General features: G+C 37.1%; 1 protein-coding gene across 3 annotated transcripts in view; it reads right to left on the reverse strand.

Moving 5' to 3' along the window:
* Nucleotides 1-1,170: 1,170 nt before the first annotated feature.
* Nucleotides 1,171-25,977, reverse strand: part of LOC124623196 (heterogeneous nuclear ribonucleoprotein 27C-like) — a 62,014-nt gene continuing 37,207 nt past the window's right edge. For all 3 annotated transcript variants that reach the window (XM_047149007.1, XM_047149008.1, XM_047149006.1), the window contains 2 exons: nucleotides 25,313-25,403; nucleotides 1,171-2,293 (listed from right to left, as the gene is read on the reverse strand). In XM_047149007.1, coding sequence (XP_047004963.1) covers nucleotides 2,178-2,293; nucleotides 25,313-25,403 — 207 coding nt within the window. In that variant the 3' untranslated portion in view covers nucleotides 1,171-2,177. The remainder of the gene's footprint in view (nucleotides 2,294-25,312; nucleotides 25,404-25,977) is intronic.

The raw sequence follows: 25,977 nt of genomic DNA on the forward strand, positions 1-25,977 counted from the left end.
ATGCCCATCCACTGACCATGAAAATGCTCTAAGTATGAAGAAAATTGTAGCAGGGTCAGTCCATAAGGTTCCATTGCAAGTACGCAAATATTCTCCTCAACACTGCAGCACGAGAGGGCTTTCCTAAGTAACAATGTAAGAAACTCCTGATTAATATTTGTTTTAAACTCTAAGGACCTTTTTCAGTCACTGTCTGGTTGAATGAAATCAAGTGCCTTCTTAACATGAAAAATACCTACTGTTTTACCACCATTTTAAGAAATTGCAATATTTCCATTGTTAGATAAAGACAACACCTATCAAAGTATTTACTTCAGATGTCCTTAGTGCAATGAAGCTTACCCTAAACACAAATTGTTTCTCTGAAAAGCATCAATGAGGTATCAGCCGAACATTTTAAATTAAGAAAAAATTAATATATTCACTTTTTAAAAGCTGAAAACTACAGGTAGTTCTCAACTATCAGTTAATTATCCCATCTCATTTTTACTGAAAAACTGACACACCACGCTAAGATCCAGAAGACGATGAATCGCTTAAAGCAGTGTAACCAGAATTATTATGCATGTCTTCTAGCAGTTCTCATTTACTGTGACCACAGGATTCCACAGTCTGCATAACTCTTTAACATGTATTAATAATTTCTTTATATTCGCCATTATTTTGGAGATCGTAGTGAGTTAGATGGTATGGGGTACTGTACTTACATGGACTATTACAGGTCTTTTCAGCCAAGACTTTCGGGGGGGGGGGGGGGGGGGGGGGGGGGACAGGGACAGGGACAAAAAGAAAAAAAAAAATTGCTCCATACTTCAGTGCCCACATCTCATCTTAAATTCATGACCAGAAAATTTTAAAACAGTGAACAGATGATTATATGGATGACTGAACAGGTTTAGATGATGGCTGTATATTATTACTCGATATTTGCATCGATTATCTTTCTATTCCGCTCATAAAACTTCACGGAACTCTTGAAACACAAACAATAGGAAGAGCAAGAAGATTATCCTTGATAAAATGTTGGCATGATCCACTGGATCAATTTCAAGGTTCCATAGCAATGCCATGTATACATTCAATGACTCACAATATGGACAACAAGAAATAACATCACAATGATTAAAGAGCATTTTTTCTGGATTAGGTACTTTCAATATAATCAACACATAAATGTACTCTCAAATTTATTACATTCAAATATATACTCAAAATTTGTTTTGTATAAATGTGCTTATTCTTTGATATCACGTATGAAAATGAAAGCTTATTTATGAACAACATTTCCCATACATTCCATATTATCTTAACTTCTCACATTACTTTATCACCCATAAAATACCACACAGTAATGAAATTTTAAATCCATGTAATGTGTAATTTTGGCAGGCAGTTCTTAAAATTACATCAAAATAAGTAAGGGTACAGCAGTGAATGAATGTGATTATGGTAATGCAGAATACAACTTAAAAACTGTGGAAGTTACTGCTGAATCAAAACTTATTTTGATTATTGTGTCATACAAGGATGACAGTACTGCAAATAATACGTTATGTGCAAGATGTGTATCTTAAAAATATATAATGAATATTGGACAAACTGTTACAGCTTCTCATCCAACTTTAGGATGCCAATGAATAACCCTTTCAGAAGATCTAGAATATTAAAACTGTTATTTGTTACATCAATCATTAATGATCGACAGTCTTTAATTATTTTCCAATTTTTGATTTAATCAACTCATTCTTACAAGGAAACATTCATAGTTCCTACATTCAAATGACAAACAAAATAAAACTTCTGCTGACACATCTAACAAGTACCAACTACAATCACACTGAAAATTGCGAGATGAGTGATAACATCCATTTCCATTAACTATAAAAATTAAACAGCAGGCAGAACAAACAATTATTATTTCTCAAATATCAAATATGAATATCTGAAATGGAAACAAAATGAAGGAATACATATCTATATATTAGCTCTCTGCTGCTAACAACACTGAACAGTCAGCTGTGGATTTTATCCTATTCCTAGAATTGTGTGCTGTAAACCATACAGTCCAGTACTAAAGGTGTCCCACAGAAATAAACCAATCTGAATGAGAGGTTTTCACCATACAGTCCAATAATGTGCTACAACCTGGAGTGTTGTCTTGTCAGCAAATGAAATTGTTACATGCGCCTGTACGGATGGAAGCTCTGCGCCTGGTTGGGCTGGCTGTAGTTGCCTCCTCTCTGTGGTCCTGGTCCACCAGTGTAGCTCCCAGCAGTACTGCCATCTCCCTGCCCTGAATTGGGACAAGCAGGAGAATTTGTCTTCAAGTCCATCTTGCGTAGAAAGGATGGGAATTCTGGAGAGTAAATGTAGGAAAGGATCTGGATATTGTCAGGAATCTTAACCACAGTGCAAAGAAAAAACTGCTACAAGGACCAATACATACGAGAGGATTATGCCAGAATGTTCTCAAACAGAAAAAGTATCAAAAAAGAGAAAATGCCAAGTATTAACTGCATATTTTAACATTTCCGAGGATAAAGTGGCCAAACTTCCAGATAAAATCTACAGAGGTCATTTTGAGCAAACACATTATGAATACAGATGTAGTATCCCCTGCCTTGGCACTAAGAATTGAAAAGAATATTGAACACAATGCTTGGTATCTATATTAAAATAAATATGACATGACATGTATGCTGTAGATAAGAAGATGCAATACACAGTCAAAGTTCCCATCCAGTGGTAATTCCCTACAGTTGATTAGTATACAACACTGTTTTGCTGAGAAAATTTTGTGTGCTGTCAATATCAAGACAAAAATTATAGAGTGTAAGAAGAGGCATATAATGTGCATTGGATGTTTCACAAAATGTCTAACAGTGTTGCATTTGTTAACCAAGCTGATTGAAAACTTGTGGGATGATTGTTTTTGTACGATTTGAAATTGCACCTCGTATACACCCAAAAACTTACCTACCTGCTAACTTAGATTGGTTCACAGTCATTCCAAATCATCTGACTATTTTAACTGTAAATTGCTTTTGTGGAAATATAACTGGAACTGTAATTATCCTATTTTCTTTCCAAACACCTGGGGTACCATCAACGCTCTTGTTATGGATCTTCCTGCCATGCAACCACACGGAGGACTGACAGCTCTTGTTTCGCACATGTAGAGTAGATCCTGCAGTAGCATTTATTACTTCCTAAAATGTTGGTAGTATTTCACAAGTCATTAAATTATCTTTGAAACTTTGGGAATATGACTGTATACTGTTGTGATCTACCCCTATTACCTACATAAAACTTCCATGATATTGTAATATTCAGAGAAAAATTGCAGTAGCATTCAACAGTATTGCCAGAGTTTAATGGCAGACCGTAAAGGTATTGCTATCAAAGGAAACCTATAGAAATGCCCTAACAGTGTAGTTCTTGCCTGTATGTAACGAAATGGAGATTGAAACAACATTTATGAATCACCTTGGTATTTAACCATTACCTTTCCTCACAACAGTATTACTGCTAGAAAAAGACAAAGCACAAGTATCCTTCCTAAATCTGGTATTACACTACAAAGAGGGAGGTATAATGTCTACAATTTTGCAACACTAGTTACAATCAATGACTCAAATTTCTGACATTCTCTATTAGTCTTACATAATCCAAGCCAGCTTAATCAACATGAACAACACAAACTTATTCTTGTGGGTAATATTACCTGAGCTGTTAACAGTAAGTACAGATTCATATAAATTTAACACCACTCTGAAGTATTTGTAGACTCTGTTAAATCTAACTTCTGTAAATAACTGCTTCAACAATTTTACTGCAAGAAAAATTCAGCATTCGCAAATACGCAAAGTTAGAATGTGTTCCTTTTGATATAACAAGTGTTGTCTACTACACCTAATGAAAATGTTCCTTTTTTTTTTTTAAACTAAGTTAACCTTCACCATGTTATATTTCATATTTAAAGAATAGAAAATTAACCATTAAGGATTCTCCCCCACCCCCTCTCCCCAATACACACACGAAGTGTTACAATATTGTGAAATCTGTTAGGTTCCGTTAAGACATAATAAACATGAAAGATTATCACATGCACTTATTTACATTTAGTTGCTCACCAAGAGCAGAGCCATAACGAGATGGGACATACACCTCTTTAAAGAAAACACCACATTTATTGAAGAGACACCTTAGTGTTCAAACACGCAAGGTTTCTTTGAAGTAATTTCTTTGTGATGATATCCCTTTTCAGAAACAATGTCTTCCTGACACCCAAAACTTTAGTAAGCCTAATACTAGGCACCTACAAAATAGCAGTGACATTAACTTACTACCCAATCAAGATTTTTTACTGGTAACAGTGCTTTACTAGGTAGTCATGTTGGAGGTGCTATGCAGTTTCTTTCCTCTGGCCTTTGAACTCAGTCACCTAGCCAGTTGGTAAAGGATAAACATAATAAAATACAGAATCCTGGGTAGAGAATCGACTAGACAAGATTTCCATACAACAAAGAACAACATATTCTTCAGTGGTTAAGAGAGTAGCTTGGTCTTTGCGGTCCTGGAATATTTCTCCGAAGTGCCTCAGTGACATACACTTGGCATTTCACACATACCATTTCAGGGACTGTGTGAAACAGTGGCAGCACGTGAAGTACAAAATTCAAACAAAGCAAAGGCTGCTGAACACAGTTTTAAAAAGAAACACAAAATTGTATTTGACAACACAAACCCTGTCTTCATTGCGACAGTATCAAGGAGGGTCAAAATCAAAGTATGGAAACAACTCTAAACTGGATTTAGCAGCTATACATTTCAGCTATGCAAGGATGAGAGACCTCAATGCTGTGAGACTAGAGAGCAATTAAACATTTCTTCACATTCTATAAGGATCAATGGTGGCATTACTTATTTCTCTCTGATCAAGAAGTTCAAGGGATTCTCTTTTCTTTTTGCAATGTGATTAAGAGCTTAGAAAAGTTAATGTTAATCACACTGCTGCAATCTCAACAGGTGTGTTTCATACTTTTTCTGATAAATTGAAGAGGTTTGCAGAAAAAAGTGCTAATATTGAGTTACTACATGTGATATGTTGGTTAAATTCAAAGACAAGAACATAATTGCAATAAAAAAAACAATTTGTATACTAAACCATTCTGGCAGTACTAACTGAACTACTTGTTACAAGCATGTGGTGCACTCAAAAACACAGCAATTAATCTTATCAGTTGTCACAAAATCAGTTGTCACAAAATTTAACAAATTAAGATTTCTGAGTGCAAACCACCATGCTGAATATACAAACGCATTTAAATGACCACATACAACATTAAACATTAGTTCTTACATTCAAGAAAAGTTTCTAGAAGACCGTAAACTCTTTGGTATTTATCAAATATTTAGGAGCTGTAATTACCAGATTAGACAACAATGAACTGCACAATGAAGAAAACCTCAATAAAAGAAGAGATTTCAGAGAAAGAGGCAAGGAACAAAATAAGAGACTCAAAGCAGTGAAATGTTGTGGGACCAAGAGTGAGCATGTTGTCAGAGTAGAAATAATGGAACAGTAGTTGAACATTTAACACAATTCTCCTTGGATGCTTACCTCCTGCTCATTCAGTCATGCTTTAACCTAAGCTGTCCCACCTCCAATCAATGCTCTAGAAACTGCCAGAAGCAATACAATGAACAAATGACCAGTATCTGACAAAAATTTGGGAGTGAAAGAGCACTATTTGGAATATCTTTGTTAAAATTAACTGTGTCAAATCAAACTTTCTGGAACTCACTAAAGACCTGCACCAAGGTACTGCAGCCACCTTAAGAAATCTTTACACACTTGCAAAACTGCATTGCTACGAAAGTGTTCTAAAGTAATCAATAAGCAAACTCACAACCACAACAGCAACTAAAAGATCAGGAGACAAAGAGGAAGCAATCAAGCTACAGTGATGTCTAGATAAACACTTGCACAGCTTTGAGAAAAACTGATCATGAATAGTTATTGGAATTTTAATTTCTGTTCCTGTGCTTGCAGAAAAATAATAATGAATTAAAGAAGGTCCACCTTTTTTGAAGTACATAATTACCATTTTGCTTTAACACTCCAACATGCTTCACCAGATCTGAATTCCTAAACAGGTTCTTTTTTCTTGTATTGTTCCACAAATACATTCATACAAATTTCATGTATGTCAGGAAATATGTTACATCATCAGATTTTGTTCTTTAAATTATGTATGTTTTTATCTTTTATTTACACTGTGTGTCTTGTGGCTGCCAACCAAAATCAACTATAGATCTAAATTAATACACCGAGCCACCCGTAACATAGGGATGTTAGGGCATCGTCTAAATTCAGAGCTTTCACAATGTAAGCAAAAGGTGAAGCATGTATGTGAATCAAACAAAATCTGATTTAACACTCCCTAACCTACATAAAGATTGTGTGAATGTATTTTAAGAATGAAAGAAAAAGCTACTAATGACACCATAACCATGTTGAAATGTGTATGATATTAAAGCAAAACTGCAGTTCCGTACTTGCAGAAAGCCGGAGCCCCTAATTCATTATTACAAGTAGTTATCTATTTAAAAAAACTGCCTCCAATACCCATATTGAAGTAAATGGCAGCTGTCTTTCCCCACTGACTTGTATAAGAAAACACTAATGTTTATTGCAAGCATAACATAATTTCAGCAGTAATTTTTACTGAGCCAACCACGACAATATTTAAAAGACATATTTAACCCAATTTAAAATGTTTACACATTTATATCACTAAAGTTTTTCAATTATCAGACTAACACACATAGCATTAACATCTCTGTTCTATCAAACAAAAATTTTACACTTTCTTATGACAATTGCAAAATCAATTACTCTGAATGTTTTTGAACAGTACTAATGAAGACTGCAGAGAATGGACAGAAACTGCTGTTACAGGAACTCGGCAGAGTACAGGTGGTGAACAAATCTAGTTGACCGGCAAGTAAGTCAGGAGTTCTGCATAGTCCATTTATCTCACGTAGTACAGTATGAACTAACAAGCAATCTGAACCCTGCCCAGAGCTAACAATGTGTAGTCATTAGACAGCAGTATAATCAGCCGATCTGGGTAATTACTGAGAAAAATTGAACTTCCAAATAGTGTGGTTCCTATGGGCATCTACACTGTAATCATAGAAGGTGATTTCGCAACTGATGATGTCGCCATTTGGTAAGATAGTGGACAGAATTTGACACTGATCTAATATACATCATTGTCAGAAATAAACAGGAGAATTTTAAGGTAACAAAGATTTGTGAATTCTTCTTCCTAAGTGCTGTATGTGATAACATTACATTTATAATTGGAAAAATGTTTCTCTTTGTCAAAATAAAGGTAGGATGTGTAGCAGGCTTTTGCTGGGGTTGGGTGGTTTGCTTATTTCTAGAATACACAGTTGCAGCAACATTGTAGGGGTATCTGTGGAGACGCCAAACTAACATGATTCATGAAGAAGGCCTCTACAGTAGTTTTAGATGCATGACTTTCTTTGCCTTGGAATGTTTCTTAACATGGGCACATAATGTTGGTACTGCAAACAGGTGAAAGCAGGGAGGGAACTACAGTAGTTTTATTTCCACAAACATGTATGCCTTAGGAGAAAATACTATCACAAAACTTTTCCATCTGATGAACAAGATATGAGAGAGGTAAAATATTATCAGACTTACAGAAAAGTGTAATAAATCCCATTCCAAAGAACACAGGCATGAATATTATCAAGCCAGGAGCTTAGTAAGTAATGATTGCAGAATACAGGCAAAATATTTACAGAAGACTGGAAGAAATTGTATTCTTCAACCTTGTAGATCAGTTTGGGTCTCAGAACTGTAGCAACATGCAAGGCAACACTGACACTGAGTTATCATAAAGGACAGGCTAAGAAAGGCAAAACTATGTTCATAGCATTTGTAGATTTAGAGAAAGCTTTTGACAATGCTGGCTGCCTACAACATTATAGAAACCAGCCCATATGAAATGAAAAGAAGCAACAGCTGACAATGGAGTGAGACAGGGATGTAGCCTATCCCTGATGTTGGTACACTGGTAAGCAGTATTGGAAACTGAGATGAAATATGAAAGCGGAATTAAAATTCGGGGAGAGAGGAAAACTTTGGCAAACTACAACAACATTGGAATTCTGTCAGAGATGACATAACTTCGAAAAGGTTAGGCAAAATCAAGTGTCTTGGAAATAAGTCTAGTGTCCTGGTACAATGTTATAAATTGAACAAACAAAAACAAAGCCAGCATAACTGAATGTTGTCAAATCAAGTAATAAGGGAATTATGAAATGAAGAGATCTGCAGTACATTAATTTTGGTCTTTGGGAGCAACATGACAATGGGAGAAGTAGGAAGGACATAAAATGACTGGCAATAGCAATAAACGCACTTCTGAAAAAAGAAAATTTTGGTAACATTTAATACCAATGTTAAGTGTAGGAAAGCCTTTTCTGGAGGTATTTTGTGGCATATAGCCTTGAATGAATGTCAAACTTGGCAAACAGTTCAGACAAGAAGAGACTGTAAGCATTTGAAATGTGGTGCTATAGAGGAAGAAAGGACATTCATTACATGGCCTGACTAAAGGAAGAGACCAGTTGACAGGACATTCCGAATTCATGTGTCAAAGGATCAGTAACTTGGTGACCGAAAGAAGAGCTCTTGCCTAGAGAAAACAGCTTCAGTGCTCCTCATAAAACATTTGTTGTCTTAATGTTATTAATATGTACATATTTTTAGGTCTACAATGATTTTGGGAATGAATGCTGAACTATGTACTGTTTTATGCAGTACTCAGACAAGAAGTATCAGAACTGATCAAGATACTCTCAAGATGTGAACTGCCAAGTTTCATTTTCAAAATTACATCTGATATCTGCATCTCTGGCTAACAATATACTGTTCGCTGTACGAGGTCTAAGTACCTCATCTTCCAAGCGAAAAATTATAAATATCTGAATCAACAGAAAAAACCCTATGTGTGGGTTCAAGATCACCTGCTGCTTGTAATTCCCTCACTCCATACCTGAACAGAGGAAAACAAACGACACACCTCTGCTTCTGGAAACAACTCTGTGGCCAGCACTGTAGTGAGAGAGGGAGGGGACAAAACAAGTGGCATTATCATGTATTTGAGTTTCTACTGATGCACTGTTATACTGTGTATGCGAGGAAACATTTACAAACATAGCAGAGTAATTGGCACAGGCTTACCGAATCCTACAACAGACATGAAATATTTGTAGTTCAAATAAAAAAAATGTTATTTAAAGACAGACACACACACACACACACACACACACACACACACACACACACACTTAAACAGTGGCTTGATGATGGATCCAGTTGAGAATCTCATCTGGAATTTATACACCTTCAGAATGAATGTTTGTAAGAACTTGAATTACATATTGCCTGTTTCACTGTACCATACAAAGCAATTTCATCAACCTCATTGGGCATATAAATTGTAAATTTTGGAACTGTCAACATAAAAATTTAGATGTGGAACATCTAAATTCCACTTTAGCATCAGAAACTAATCTTGATCTGTGGTGTATTGATGAATATACATTACGAAAATGCCGTTTGGAAAAAAATTCATCTATGCCGTTTCTTTCAATTTCAACTGAATACAAGTTTCTTTTTTTTTTTTTTTACCTTGCACAAAAATGTGGTAGTTCTAATGAAAATAGCAAGCTAATATTCAGTATGCCTTATGTATGATAACTTTATTGCTTGCTGCACATCTGAGAAAGTTTAAGGACGACCTATGTAATTGCAAACAAGTATAACACGTGTTAACATTGCTAGCAAATTTTAAATGTGGATAAAATAAATTAATCACCATCAGTTACATCAAGTTTTAACAGTTGAGGAAACTAGGTACTGGCATCACTAACTCCTTCCAGGAAAACTATGCAGAGAAAACTAACACTACTGAAAACGTTTCAGTCTAACCGTGGCACTTGTACGATACATACATTAAAAAAAAAAAAGGAGCTCTAATAAAGTCTAAGAGACACACAGCCTAAGGTCAATCTCACTGATGCGATACGATACACAATGAGACTTGCATATCATGCAGATGCAACTATCATCAGTTGAACACGTAGAAACATAGTTGAAACGACCTAACTTGTTCCTACTGGGATGACAGCACTACAACACCAATAGAATTTTCTTGTCGGATCACCAGGTGAAACAGACTGCTGGTTGCTCCACACAACCACATACATACACACGGGGCGTGAAATGCGAAGTCATCCGATGCATGTCAAAAAAATTGTTTTATGTAGGTGAAGCATTGCTACATCCACCTCTAGCTCCTCAGTGAAACTAACTATTCACACAAAAAATTAAAAACCAGTTTTGGGCTTCACACGTGCTCTCTGCTATGTAATGTCACTTAATTTTAAGGAAACTATTCGGAAAAAATGTACAGTATAGTCTGATAGCACAGTTTGATAATTAACTAGATTTCTTTGCTATTTACCATACTTATTGCATACTTTGAAAGTAAGTAAAACACAGCGCATATTTTGAAAAGTCTGCAATAAAAAATGGCCAATGGCCAGTTTTTGTTAGATGTCTCAATGTTGGGTACCAATTTCAGCTAACATATATAAATTGTATTTAACCCTCTAAGGACAGCCATACTATTTTCCAGTCTCAAGTAAATACGTGATATTTGGAAGTTATCTGCAATGAGGCTGACAGCGATGTGCCACTCGCAAGGCTTTGCCTTGCCTGTCATTTATCACTCCTGTACGAGTGCAAATGTTGCACAGATTACCATTGCACAGACTCCATTTAAACTTGTCACATCACATCACATGTTGACTCAGTGAGAACTGCAAGTAACAGTTGGCACATTCATCTGCATATGCATCATTTGGTTACAGTATTATAGAAGGACAATGTGTCAGCACACTGCCTCTCCTAGCTGTTAACTTTCTAGACCTCAATGCCACTACTAATTTAAGTACTACCTACTCACGTGCTGAGTGCATTGTATTCCAGTCCTCCCAGCAAGGGAAATTTTAGAGATTGACCTAGGTCCTCCAGATGGCACTCAAAGATGCCAACTTCTCACTGAGACAGGTGTTGGAGAGTAGACTGACCAATAAAATCTCATCTTATGCTTCTTAGGTAGCCTTACGATGGTACTGATTACCTTTTGCACTATGCAAGTCTAATTGTTTGTAGACTTTGTAGTGTTGATGGAGCCAGTATACCAAAAATTGTATGCTTTCATTCCATTACTTAAGCACACTTAAATCCACCAGAAGTGGTACTTTCAGGTTAAACAAAATAAGTTTTGCTAAGGCCACTAACCCTTCATCCTTCTTCCAATAACAGACAGTCTACAGTTGATACCCATAATTTTGGCACTACGTTATGCAACCAATGGGGAAGGTGCATATAATGTCACTAACTAATCTGGGACTCATACTTCAACCACCAGAATTATGAAATGCCTATTGAATGTCACTTACACTCGCCTGATACTGGTACTTCCCATTACACTATATGCTACCTCACTATTTTTGTCAATTAAAAAGATGGGAGACTATGAGCAACTCATTCAATGAATACTCGTATATTAACGAACATAACATTGCTTCACAATTGTGTCAGGATTGGTTACCATGTATGGGGGGGACCTCTCCAGCTACCAGATCTTTGGGGATAGTGGCTTCAATGACAGTGCCTCACATTATTTAATCTGCAAACACATAGGATTAACAACTTTCAGATGATTCTAATTCCATAGCAGTATGCTAATTAGATAACAGTTAAAAATGCTCCGATTACCATAGCATTTTCTTTCTCATAGTTGTTTTTAACAGAAAACCTGTACACTGTTGCTTTATATACTATTCTGTCTGCATGATTGTTTATTAAAGTATCAAATGAAAATTTGAAGCAACAAAGTCAAGAAGTTCTTGAAATTATTGCTGCCATCTCTCTCCTAAATCAACAGATGGTATTACAGAAGGCATATGAAAACATGCGCCTTCATATGCAACTCTGTTTCAAAATTTCAAAGCAATTGGTGAAGAACTTTTGGTGATTACAATTTTGAATGTATATACATTTACTTTATGATTAATATAGACTGAGGAAATATCACTGATGCTACAGCTTCTACTAGGCTTCATTTTGCAAAATTAAGAACTGAAACAGGAGCCAAGCATGGGTATGTCCTGCCTCCGAATCAGCAGCCTTGGAGTAAGTTTTGAGATCTTTTAAACTATGCACGTAAGTAGTAACTGTGTTCATGGAATGCATCTCAACCACAATCATTTTACTGGCACTACGAAACAGATTGATACAACTATATAAAAATCTTAGACAAATCAACTGTATGGACAGAAGAACCTCTAATATTCATCTCCAATATGGCAACAATTTTAAGAAGGGTTCTCCAGTGAGCAAGGGGGGGGGGGGGGGGGGGGGGGTGCATATTTGGAATTACTAGGAGTGCTATAAAAACAAGTCATTCAGAGAGCAGACTGGAGTGGTAGACAATTACAAGCAACAAATATGAAGTGGAGACGCTTGGTATACAATCAGGTGCATGGATGGAAGAAGAACAAAGGAAGTTCCAGTATTAAGATTCCAAAGCACTGAGAATCCTCTGATGAAAGATGGGTACATAATGCTAGAAAAGATGCAGGATCTACAGGATTCATGTAGCATAATGTATGAATAAATCTTGAGTTGCCTTTTTCAGTGAGTTGGAAACAGCCTAATATGAAATGCATCAGTTCTGCAACATTTTCAAAGCCAAACGCTGTTGCTTTCACTTCCATTAGAAAATGACCCAATTCCATACAAGGAGTTCCACATTTGGGGCCATTCATTTCAATATCTTAATGTGGAGGTGACACCCAAGCTCTTAGTAGTGGTGTTCAGGAGAAGCAGTACAACAGGAAGGCTACACTTGTTGGGGCAAGAAGACTTCATGATCATTTTGGATAGTGCGATACAGTAGTGTACTGACTGTCGGGTTGCTCTTTCTTCCGTCTTTTAAATAAACTTACGGAAGCATTCAACACTGAACAAGAACACTTATTAAGGCACAAAGGGCTCCAATAGCCATCTTGGGGCTCAAAGTAGTTGATTAACCAGATTCTCTTTTTCCCAGGAAAGGATGAGACCCATAGTTACAAAATTCCAAAGAAAGCATGTGAATGGATGAGAGATTTGCCCATGTACTGAATGTTTCATTCAATGGAGCACACACCAGAAAGATATGCTTTATTGGCCAATGTTGCTCTATGGCAACACCAAAACTCAGTTTTTTGCACCAATTTTTAAATTTTGTTCTTGAGTGGACAAAGATGCTTACATGCAATGTTTAAAACTCTTGATTCAAGAATGTTTCTCCCCCCCCCCCCCCTTTTTGTGGAAAGTTCCTTGGCTGACAGTGTGCTATGTTATGTGAGCATCTGTCACCAGTGCAGTAGCACTTTCTTTTGACTTTGTGGCACTATTATACATCGTGCAATGAGAAATGCTTATAAATGGAGAAGATATCTTGGAAGTGAATTATTTCACCATCTGCCAGGCACTTAAGTAGGAACTAGAGTAGTTATGTCTACATATGAGTATCATCATAGTGAATTTTTTACCTGATTGTTGTAAGAATGAAGTGCAATAAAATTTTGCCTGTAGGAAATACCGGATTTTGTTAACACTTATGTTTCTAGTACTTTACTGAATTACAGTGAACTGTGTGTTCAGATTGAAATACTGCCCTTAGACAATGAGGAAATACTCCAGATGCAGGGTCATAGCAGTTTTGACTACCAAAAGGACAATTCTGTGATAATTATGTAGTGGGCAAAACATTGAGTATATGCAAGCTCTTTTTGCTGTATTCATCTTCTTACAACTGTAGAGTGATGGAATACATAGGAGGAGAAAAAGAAGTTCCTTGCCCCAATAATGTAGAGCAATACAATAAGTGCATTGTGGGAGAGTGGACGGTATCTGACAGAAATGCTTATTGAACTGTACAGTGCATCACTGAACTGAAATTTTCTATTTGGTTTCTCTATATATATTTCTGCATTGTGTACGTGTAGCTCTTATCAATGCGGCAGTGGCGGGGGGGGGGGGGGGGGGGGGGGGGGGAATGGCATTGAACTGCTTCAAAGGGGAGACTGCAAATAGATTGACGTCTTCTGTGAAGAAGAAACTTGGCATGCCATCAATGGATGCACATGTGATCCAGATGAGCACTTTTGCTCCTATGCCAGCTAATAATGTGCAGTACCACAGTTTTGGCAACTCTGCAGAAAATGGTTCGAAGGACAGACTTAGGCCTTGCCCTCACAACAGATATTTTGACTAAAGTGTGGAATTTTTCTGTGCTTTGTACCAAAGAGAAACTGTTTTGACAGTCCACATGAAATGCTGCAAAAATGCAACAAATTTTTCAGATACTGGAACAAGACTTTAGTATATTTCATATTGAAGTTACTATGCACCTTTTTACAGGCAATATACTGTATTTTGCAAGGAGGGGGAAAAATACATGTTAGGAAAGCCCAAACCGAAGTAAAATTGCTCACACAACCATACTCATTTAAATTAACAAAATAGTTTTCTTTATAATATTTGTGTGCACTCCTGAAAAACAGCTAATGTTGGTAAACCTTTATACAACCATCATGAATCAATACTGAGAATGTTACACACCAGTTGTCAAACATGCAGTACATTTACCATAACATGTTTCAGGACTGGCGTATCCCATTATTAATGCGAGAAGTGTACACCAGTGTCAGTCTGATCCTGGAGTTTCTTGTTTGTTACTTTACACGACACATGCACCACCACACAAACAGCTTGCTGCCACCAATGGAAATTCAGCATTGAGAGACACAGAAAAGGAAGGACATTCAAAGTTTTGACACACTATTGTTTAAATTGGCAAATATTTTTTTGAAGTGTCACTGTTCCCCTTAAGTACAAAATAGTGTAACTTCTCTCTCTGAACATAGAGCACATTTATGTGAAAATGGCATGTAGAAATGACCTTTTACTAATGGAAGACACTATACGGGAAGCACTATTAGAAAAACAGTCATGGAAGTGACTTTCCTGATGAAAGTGATTCTGGAGCTAACACTCCTGCAGCAGTTGTAGACACTGATCAGTCTGCTGAATTTTCAAAGAGCAGTGAAGAAATACAGATGTTCCACATCCTGGAGGACCTCCTCACTACAGATCAATTGGAATGAAAGTAAATCTAATCTAAAAAAGTCATCCATGGTAAGAATGGTCATTGCTGGACCATAGCTTTTCCTAACAGAAGAGGCCGACTAATTACTGATGACACGGTAGTCCATATTCCAGGAGTACAGAAATGAGTGGATGTCTGAATAACTGAGGACACCTAAAGAATATTTGTATAATATGTGGACTTCATTAAATGAGTATCATCATCATCATCTAATTACACAGAAAATGAAATCAAAAATCAAGTCCCTTTGAAGTTTCATCACTGAAAACATTTGATGACAGTTTTTATGTTAAGTCTCAGATTTTGGATACATTAAACCCACTACTGATTCAAGAAGTTAGACGATGCGAAATGAATGTGCGTAGTATTTCAGACTTCAATTTCATAAGGAAAGGTATTTTCTACTGGATGCAACTGTCACTTCTGTTTGTTTCGTTTTAGGGTACAAAAACAAATAGGGACATAAATGCTCACACCAGAACTGTAGAACACTAAGACAATGAGAGGAGTTAAAAGACTACATTGTAATCTCAACCAACAGAAAAGAAGACACTTAAAAACAGGGCCGTGGAAAGGTCTATACAATACGCCATAGCAAAATGGAGGTCAGAAGCTAATAACAGGGCGTTTATGTGGGCAAAGAAAATGTTTCCGGATTTTTCCTAGATATCCCAGTTAAAAAAATACACTTTTTCCAGGGCTACAATATACTTTGTGTGTGTTAAATGCCAGTATACTTTCCCTAGGGACTGGTAAACTTGTCAGTTCTTTGAATGGTTAACATTTCACAGACCAGCGTAGAAAACTAAATCCAGGAAGAAGGGGAGAGAAGGGGGGGGGGGGGGGGGGGGGGGCGGCCCTCCCTGAAGTGCAGCAACTTTTACGCTACACATTTTTGTATAACGGTGCACAGCATATTTTCGTACTATGACAGTATAAATTCAAATCCCACCAAACACAGCACATTAATTTTATGAAGCATTGAAATAGGGATTTCTATGTCCTTTTGCAAGACTGTCACAGCTCATGTCACATGATCAAGCCAGCTGATGACAGCAGATGTTCAGAGCCAATAGGAATATCACTTAAGTAGCAGGAACACACAAATCAGAAAATTTAATGGTTTAATATACAAAGTGTAGCTACACGGAAAGCTAAGTTTTAAATGATAGTCGAACTCTAGGTGATTGAAGAAATTCTCAAACAGTAACATAATTCATCTTGCTTTAAAAGGTAACTTACTTTGAAAGTAACACTTTACAATATTTTACCCAAGACCTGTTAGAAATTCTTATGTTTCAGCAGTTGCCAGAGCGCACCAGAAAACAGACATTACTGCACGTGCGGAGCTACGGCAACATAGGAAACCCCTACGTTTGTATGTATAAAGCTAAGAGATTTCACATTATGCCTTAAAAGAAACAGGACATCAGGGGATACTGCAAGAGCATCAGAATTCCATAAACCATACTAAAATGCATAAGTCAGCTTGAAGCGCACATTCATATGTCCAGATTCACAATATAGTAGGCCCCAACCTGACATTAAGCTTTTTAGTGTGGTTTTAGAGGATGTAAGCTTTTTAGTGTGGTTTTAGAGGATGTAAGCTTTTTAGTGTGGTTTTAGAGGATGTAAGCTTTTTAGTGTGGTTTTAGAGGATGTAAGCTTTTTAGTGTGGTTTTAGAGGATGTAAGCTTTTTAGTGTGGTTTTAGAGGATGTAAATTTTTTGGAGTTCCAGTTCTGTACTGTCTTGTGTTTGGTTCTTTACAATGGCATAATGCCATACATGCCAGAAGATGAAAACATGCACTTGAAATTCACTAAACATTTGGAAGTGGCTAATACTGTGGACTAAAACACTTCGTTTCAAATAAACTGATTTCCTCTGCAGGAACGACTAATAAAAGCCAAATTTCCTTAGAAGACCAAGAAAAATAACTTCATTGGTCTGCAATGCGATTAATGCCTGACTACCAAAAACGTGGAAACAAAATAAACCAGGAAACAAGCTAATGAAGTATTTTAGCCCTTCGTAATCACACAAATGTATCCCAATTCACTTGACAGCTCCCAGCCACAGAAATCCGTTTTGCTTTCCTTTGACATTGGAGCTGTAAACAAAGAGGAAACAGTAGAATCACTAAAGGTAAATATCGGTCATGAGGTGACTACCCCAACCCCCAAACAGGACTGCTCTGTGCATGCTCAAATTTGACAGCTTGGGCACGACAAAATTTTTTCCTGTCGGCATCTGGCTGCTACTGCTGATACAGCTAACAGCCACACTTCAAGAAGCCAGAAGTGGGAGCTTACGTGACTCAACTGCACATGTATGTGAGCTTGCTGGCAACTGCTCAAATGAACCTTACGTACATAGTTGTGATGTCACGCTTATCGGAAGCAGTTTGTTGTTACGAAGGATTACATAGCCTTTGACACAGTTAGCTGTTGGCAGACACTTGTGTATGGACAGTGTTTTTTGTTGTAAATTGTGCATTTCCTTTGCACCTCGAGGTGTTTTCCTCTCTCATTTATGTTTTATTGAAGCAGTAGTGGTATACAGTAATAGTCATTAGAGTATCAGACAATCAAAATTACAAAAATTTGAATTCCTGGCATTTCAAAAAATTACCAGGTTTTTCCGAGATGTCCCAGGGCATATACACCCTGAAAAATTAAATGGCCTTCGCCATATTGGTACGAGTAAAAAGTAAAACACGGTTGACAGCTCGCACACTGTTCACTAAAACGACCAATCACTCAGACGGCAAACACGAATGAGAACATAGGTGGTTAAAAAAAGGGCATTCCATCAGGAAATAGCCGACCTCCAAAGGTTGAACACAAAGAGCACAAATTGGTGGAGGAGCAGCTCTTACATGGCGATGGCTAAGATGACAGTGCCCGATACACAACCTAACTAAAATGATCTCACAGCAAGGGCAGAGGAGGAGGTCGCCCAAGTCACAGGGAGAGGCTTAATAACCTGGAGCTTGTTCCCACGAAGGGAGGACCAGTGGTGATGTCTAAGTGACACCACCTGCTGACAGACAGCAACACAGATCATCGGATGAAATGTAGGCTGAGCACTAGGACTGCAGTCTTGGCAGCAGTGTTGGTGGCCTCGTTTCCTATTGGACTGACATGACCAGGAACCCACATAAGCATCACAATTGCTCCATCAAGAGTGAGAAAGTGACAGCTTTCCTGGACCCATTGCATTAAGAGATGGGTGGTACACAGCACACAGAGGCTTAGAATGACACAGAATCGAAGCAGATAACGCAATTGAAAAGCCTGTGTCGCTGGATGTACTACGTGGCCTGACAGGGCCAAAAGCTCTGCTGGAAATACTGAACAGTGTTCCAGTAGCTGATACCAAAAGACATCAGTGCCAATGACGAAGGCACACTGAACGCCACTGTCAGTCAGTGAGCCATCAGTGGACGAAGATACTCGTGAAGTTCCATGTGAAGGTCATGAAACTGAAGGCAATAGAGTGAGGCTGGAGTGGTGTCCTTTGGAAGCAAATGAAGGCCAAGGTGAACACGGGCCATGTGAAGCCAAGGTGAGGAAGGGTTTACACTCCCCAGGGAAAGTGCAGGTAACGTGAAGTTAAGCTGCCGGAGCAAATAGGTAACGGAAGAGGGACGTGCCCCATACTGGTGAAAAAATGAGTCATCGAAGGAGGTGGCATAGGATGGGTGGCACAAACGGCATGCGTATCTACTGAAAGTCACATCAGTATGACAGACACTCCACCGGGCTAGTGTGAAAGGCGCCAGTGGCCAAAAAGATACCACGGAGGTATATAGTACTGCAACAGCATAAGATCGACGGGCGTGCACATGCGTAAATTAAACAGTTTCAAACGGACAAGGGACCAGAACAAACTGAGGAGGGTGGTTCGATCTTGTCCCTGGAAAGTACCACTTATCACAGTAAGTTGATGGCTGCTTCTCAAGGAGGCCATTGAGAAAAATGGTCCAGTAAGGCACCTTTAACGTTTACATATTTTATGCTGACGCATTCCTCTCCAAGCACAAAAGGATATCAAGCTTCCTCCAAAATTGATGGCAACCATTTCTTTAGACCTTACTTTAATATTTTTCCCATTTGCCCCATGTACTTCATTTCACAATCCTGATACTATTTCGAGCTCCTGCCTTTCCTTTACAGTTCACTGCTTTTATCATTCAACCTCTGTGCCAGTTTGTTAATGTTTAATGCCATTTTAACCCCCTTTGTTGTTAAATAAACTCAACTTCTAGGAGATGGTTCCCAACAAAACTAGAACATCTGTATAAATATAGAACCATGCCATGTTGGGAAATCATATCCAGGTGACGAAGCTAAATAAAGGGCCTAAAACTGCACCAGAAACAGCTGACAAACTGAAACAGAGGCTGAAGCTTGAGATTAGCACAGGAGAGAACTGGATGGAGGATACTGGAGTGAATGAAATGAAATGCCAGAACTGTTACAGTATTTGGGGCAAAAGCAAAGAAATTTTGAAGTTATGTTGATTGGTTTATAATGAACAGAATGACTCATTAGCAGAAATGAAGCACTGCAAGAATGAGCAGTATGAGGGTATACCACTTTTTGGACGACACAGGGTGGTTGCTGTGAAATTTAGAGGGAGCCGAGATTTTCTTTGGACTTAAAACAGTGTAATGTATCAGCATGTTAAATGAGATGTGCGTAAGGGGCATTTCTGGGCCCACTTTAGTAGTGTCCTCAAGAAATAGCCAACAACTTAAACTAGCGGCATTAAGTTAAATATTTTCTGTTGGGGCATTCTACACAGGTGCACACATTTTAACATATGTGCAGTATTGGTTTTTAGAATTTGTTAGGACATGACATTTAACATTCAACAGTTTTACGACAGACAGTAGCATCATATGGGCCTGTGATGCAAGTGTTATAGTGTAGTACTACCTTTAGTAGGCCTTTAGTTTAAAACAGAGACTTGTGGGAGTAAAGTGTGCCAACATGAGATTTTTGAGGAAGAATTATGTTTCACGATACATGTTCTCTGCTGGCTTTTTACTTTTGGCAAGTGTAAGGAGATGTAAGCTTTAAGGGGGGGGGGGGCGGGGGGGGGGGGGCGGGAGGGAGCAGGACATCAAACTGGCTGGCTGAGCAGGAGAGGCAACACAGGACATTTTAATTTCCACTGTCTATACATTTACAAATAAATTCATGGAAACTTTAGTCAGCATGACCAGGGAGGATTCAGGATTCACATCACAGGAGTGAAAGTTCAAAAGCTTAAAACATTTTTTTTTACATACAAAATTTCATCATTTATCACTTACCACTGCCTGCATTTGTTGCTATAGGTACAGTTTCGTTCATAAGTGAGAGATTCTTCAATGAATTCTGCACAGCATACAAACCATACTTACTTGTGTATTGAACTCTAGAATTTATTTACTTTGTGAAAAAAAAAAAGATGAGCCATTACATTTTAAACTTCATATTTAGGAAAACAATCAAATTTTATAATTAATTTACCACAGTTTTTAATAGATCTGAAAAAGTTCTGAAGTTTCATGCACCTGATAAGTATCGTTCATATGCTGTGCAAAATTTGTTGAAGAATCTCTTACTTATGAGGAAAAATGTACCTATAGAAACAAATGCAGCCAATAGTAAGTGAAGAAACAAAAACACATGTAAAAAAAGTTTATTTTGTTATGTTTTTGAACTTCCACTATTGAGTGTTAATCCTGACTCCTCCCTCGTCATGCTGACAAAGTTCTACGAGTTTATTTGTGAAAGTAGAGACAGTGGAAATTAAAATGTCCTGTGACATCTCTCCTCCTCCAAATCCACCGAATTTATGTCCTATCCCCCTTAATGTGTGTTATACTAGAAGACTGTACAAATATTTATATAGTTGTCTGTCACTGCTGTGTATTGATTTCACATCCCAGTCCTAAAGAATGTTGTAAATATTCCATGTCTGGCAACTAGTGCCTAACTTTCTCAGCACTGCTGAACTGACATCATCTAATACAGAATTAGATGAGCATCTGGTGCTCATTTTACCACGTCAAATGTCTGCCAACTTAACCATTCCACAGCTCGTTTGCAAAACAGGTACTACCCAATAGTAACGAAAATTAGAATGAGAGCAAAGTTTTCATTTTCTCTGTCCAATTGTGTTGTACTTTTACAGCACAGATCAATGACATGCAGCTATTAATAAACCAAATAATTAGTTTTCTATGCTACTCTCCCTCAACTTCATTAGCATACAATTTCCTGAACATTTAATGTACAATGATCAATTCTGAACTGTCACTTGTCAGATTTTTCATCTGAAGTATAAAAATCTCTTCATTTCAGAAGCATCTCTGGTACAGTTGTTCACATATTTCGGCATGTGGACTTTAAACTGAAACAGATGACATCCTCAGGTCTCATCAATAGGGCTACGTAAACAGTTTCAACAATCTTTCGATCTGTCTAAGGTGGAAAGGCCTAGGAGGCGGACTTCTGTCAATCACTTTCTACCAAAATTAATCTTTTAAATATAAGAAGGGGCCGAGGGCACATACTACAGTAACTTTTCTTTCCTATCAATTCATAAATAATAGCCATTAGCAACTGTTTAACGAAAGTTTTTAAATCTATTATTTGTATGAAATAATATTCTTATAATTAACAATTTGAAACAGTACTTTAAAATTTATGATTTTCATAACTTACGAAATTAAATTTCATGTTAAGTTAGAAAAGAATTCCTCAAAATTTTATGAAATCCCTATTTTATGAAATCCCTATCTTTCAACGTAAAATTTAATTCCATGAGAATTTCAGGTTTTCCTTGCCACCCTGAATATTCCTTGCATGTGAGGGTCACTGAAAATTGTGAAGTAGTTTCATTTCCACCATCGCATTTTCCAGACACCATTACCAATCTAAATACTTAAAGTTTCAACAATGGTCAGTTATTATAAAGAGGTCGTTGTGTCTTGGTATATCACTAATAATCCTCATGGTATTGCATTCCTTTTCATTACTAAATTTTTATTTTGCAGTACAAGACAGCACCTCAGGATCTTGAGTGATTGTTGTAATTGAAGGAGAAAAATCCCAAAATGTATACTAAGATCTTAATGGGTCACAGAAACCCTATCCAAAGAGTAAGCAACAATTTATATATATCACGATGCAGGATCAGTTCAGGTCTGGGAATGAGAGCAGAGTGCTTTTTGGTCAGTGAAGCCTCACCTCAGTACATAATAGAATTAAATGAAAATATGACGTACAGCCTGTCGTGTGGGAGATTACTGCACTGTTAATTGTAACTGACTAAATTACACTTAAAACAATCATTACAATTTTTCTGGCACCATTATGTGAAGACATCAGCACTGAAAGCTGCCCTTCTAAAGATTGACAACCAGAAAATTTACACCTGCAAGAGACCCCCCCCCCCCCTCTCTCTCTCTCTCTCTCTCTCTCAGCAGTATAAACTTTCTCCCCCTGACAGCAAACCAGCTCTGCAGCATAATGTATCTAAAGACAATACCTATTAGTATGACATTTTTACAGCTTTTCACCAACACAGTATTATTTCAAAAACCTACAGGGTCAGTACCTACTGGCACCAAACATACATTTATTGGCAACTAACAACTCACGACAATCCATTGAGTTACTAAAAACTGATATCTTACTACGAAGTCATTTAGTTTTATCTCTAAAATCAAATGTCTTAACCCACACGTATCTACTGTACCCCATATTAAATCTGGTATTAGAGCAATTACTTACAAACATTATTTGTTAATGGCAAATAACATGTCACCTCATGCCCTGCTGAGTTGTCCCAATTTTTATTCCAATATACAGTTAAAAATTATTCCCAACAGTAAATGCAATGCAAATTTTATACTATCAGTGGCTATAGCAGTGGAGGAACACCCCCTTCTACTTGACAAGGAAAACATTTCAAAAATTTCCATGGGTGCTGAGACAGTTAAATTACCTACACTCCAAAAGGATTTATTGCAATAGTAAATACCACAAGAATATTAAACATTCATTTTTCTGTCAATTCTGATACAAATTGACATTCTGCCCATAAATCTGATGTGTCACAATTGCAGAATTTTCAATAACCATGTGCAAAACACTTCTGTTCCAATAATAAAATCTTTGGGGGGACAAACATTGCAATCAATATCTCCTCCCCTTTAAAGCTATAGCTGTTATTAATTCAAAATGGCATTGATACTTACAAAGCAGCAAGTTCTTCCAACTTCTCATACTATTGCAAAAAAGAAGTACAGTATGAACTTGGTGACCACTAAATTCTTAAAATTAGGGGCCTCATGAGTAAAAGCAGTAGAAGTAATTTATATGATTGAACTGTCACATATAATGAAAACTTATTGACAAATTACTGTCTTAGTATCTATAGTTCTTTAAAAAAAGAATTCATAGGAATACATCAGCAAAGTACGGCCAGTGTCAATTATTAATTAGTTATCTTTACACAATTATATCTGACCATACAAAACTGTTGAATTCCTAACATGAGTCCCAAGCAGCTGTTTCAATGCTGTTACGTAGATCCTAAAAACACTACACTGCAAGTACAACATTTGGCCCCTAATTATCAACATTTCAGTTCTACTTTCAAGGCATAGCATCCTGGAAACAATGAAACATTAAACAATACCTTAAAAGAGAACACACGCTGAAATTTGTGATTTTACAAAATCTTGAGAACATCAACAAAATACAACCGACTTTCTGAAAGTTTCATTATGCAATTATCCAGTTACTTTAACTTGTCCACTTGCATGCAGCATTTTTATTTAAGATACTACGTAAGTGTATGTGTGGGCCTATTGTACTCGCAATGTTGTTTTTAGATTTATATATAAAGCTGCCTGAAATCATGCAAAGAAAAAGGGAGAAGAAATGAAAAGCACAATTACTGGATTGAGAACTTTAGCCATTTACTCTCTGGAAAAGCTCTACAAAGGACAGTACGAACTTCAGTACAATACAAATTAAAAAAGTTCCAATTAAAATTAAAAAACAAAACAATGTGCGTAAAAGTGAAACTGCCAGTTAGCAAATACATTACGTACATAAAAGCAGATTCAATTAAATCAACGAATTAATGGTTGTACTGTGCATGCAAGTTAAGCACTGCATATGATTTCATAAATAAATTTTATTTCTTACACAGTGGAAAAATCATGTACGCTTCTTTACACTCGTCTGACATGAGGCAATTTTAATTACTGTTCAATAAAAGATTTAAAAATCTTAAATAAACATTAACAATTCTTGTACATATGAAGTAATACTAAAAATAAGGGACAAGTCCAAGTAACCAAATAATTCATAATAAGCCTTTCACTTTTACAAATTACCTAATTATGTACATCAGTCAATCTTGTACGAAAGCACAGTTTCATTTTCGGTGTATTACTTCTACTAAAACGGTAATTTTTTTAGTTTTTCTTTTTTTGTAATAGAAACAATCTCAACCCACAGGCGCTGACTCAAACTCAGGGGACCGAAGAAGCTGAACACTATTGATCTCCAACCACTGACTGTAACTATGTTAACACTAATTACTGCACCTGTAAATGAACTGACTGTTTTACAGCTGTTGATGTGATCTTAATTTCACGGGAGAAGTCAAATTTAAAAAGAAAAAAAACCATATTCCATTTTATACTAGTGAAGAGCCTACAACTGTGTGTGCGCAACAGTCAGTTAACGTCTCTTATACCTTGTCACTTTCACCGATTCATTACAGGAATCAAGTTGAGTTCTACAAACTTGTCAGCACTCCAACAAACAGAACACTAACCATGGGGTGTTAGTCAGCGCCTGGGGCCGAACACTGCTCAACCTCACCAGCACATCACAAATTTCAGCGGGCTAGCATGTCACGATGAAGGCCACTCTTTATAGTCAAATGCCTTCCCACCTGGAACAGGGGGGTGGGCGGAGTACGCTCCTGCTGCTGCAGTTGTTCCATCAGCACCATATGTCCTCGCTCCTCCATATGTTGATGTATCCTGCACACATGTTGGACAGCCATAATTATTTTGTTTGCAGAGCCTCATTTCGTAAGTCAGGCAACATATTTATAAACATAAATGCCAAGTACTCAACATTCATTAAGCACGAAATTAAAATATTTATAAATAATATTATTATTATACAATTCCATTATTCTCTCTATTTACTTGCTGCTTTTTCACATAGGAATTTATAATTATTTTGTAATAATTATAGCTGGAGAAACAGTGGCCATACATCTAAGACTAACGAGGTTCTTGGGCAACATCTGGGATATGTTAGGTAAGACAATGGTTGGAATGTTAACAAGGCAAAGATTTCTGTCTTCAGGTAAGTTTTAACTTAAATGATCTGCAGTCACAAGTTGACAATTTATAAATGAGTAGCATGGGTTGGCCAAGAATGGCAAGACTAACTGTTCATTCACAGCATACCAGCATTCACCTCAAATGAAATTACTATCCGATGGAAAATGGCTGACTTCTTAAGAATTTTAATTCCATTCCTCTCATATCAAGAGTGAGTGCAATGTTCATCATTACATTAGACAAAATGATTTGAATCTCTTAA

Source organism: Schistocerca americana, chromosome 7, assembly GCF_021461395.2.
Source record: "Schistocerca americana isolate TAMUIC-IGC-003095 chromosome 7, iqSchAmer2.1, whole genome shotgun sequence".
Lineage (NCBI taxonomy): Eukaryota > Metazoa > Arthropoda > Insecta > Orthoptera > Acrididae > Schistocerca > Schistocerca americana.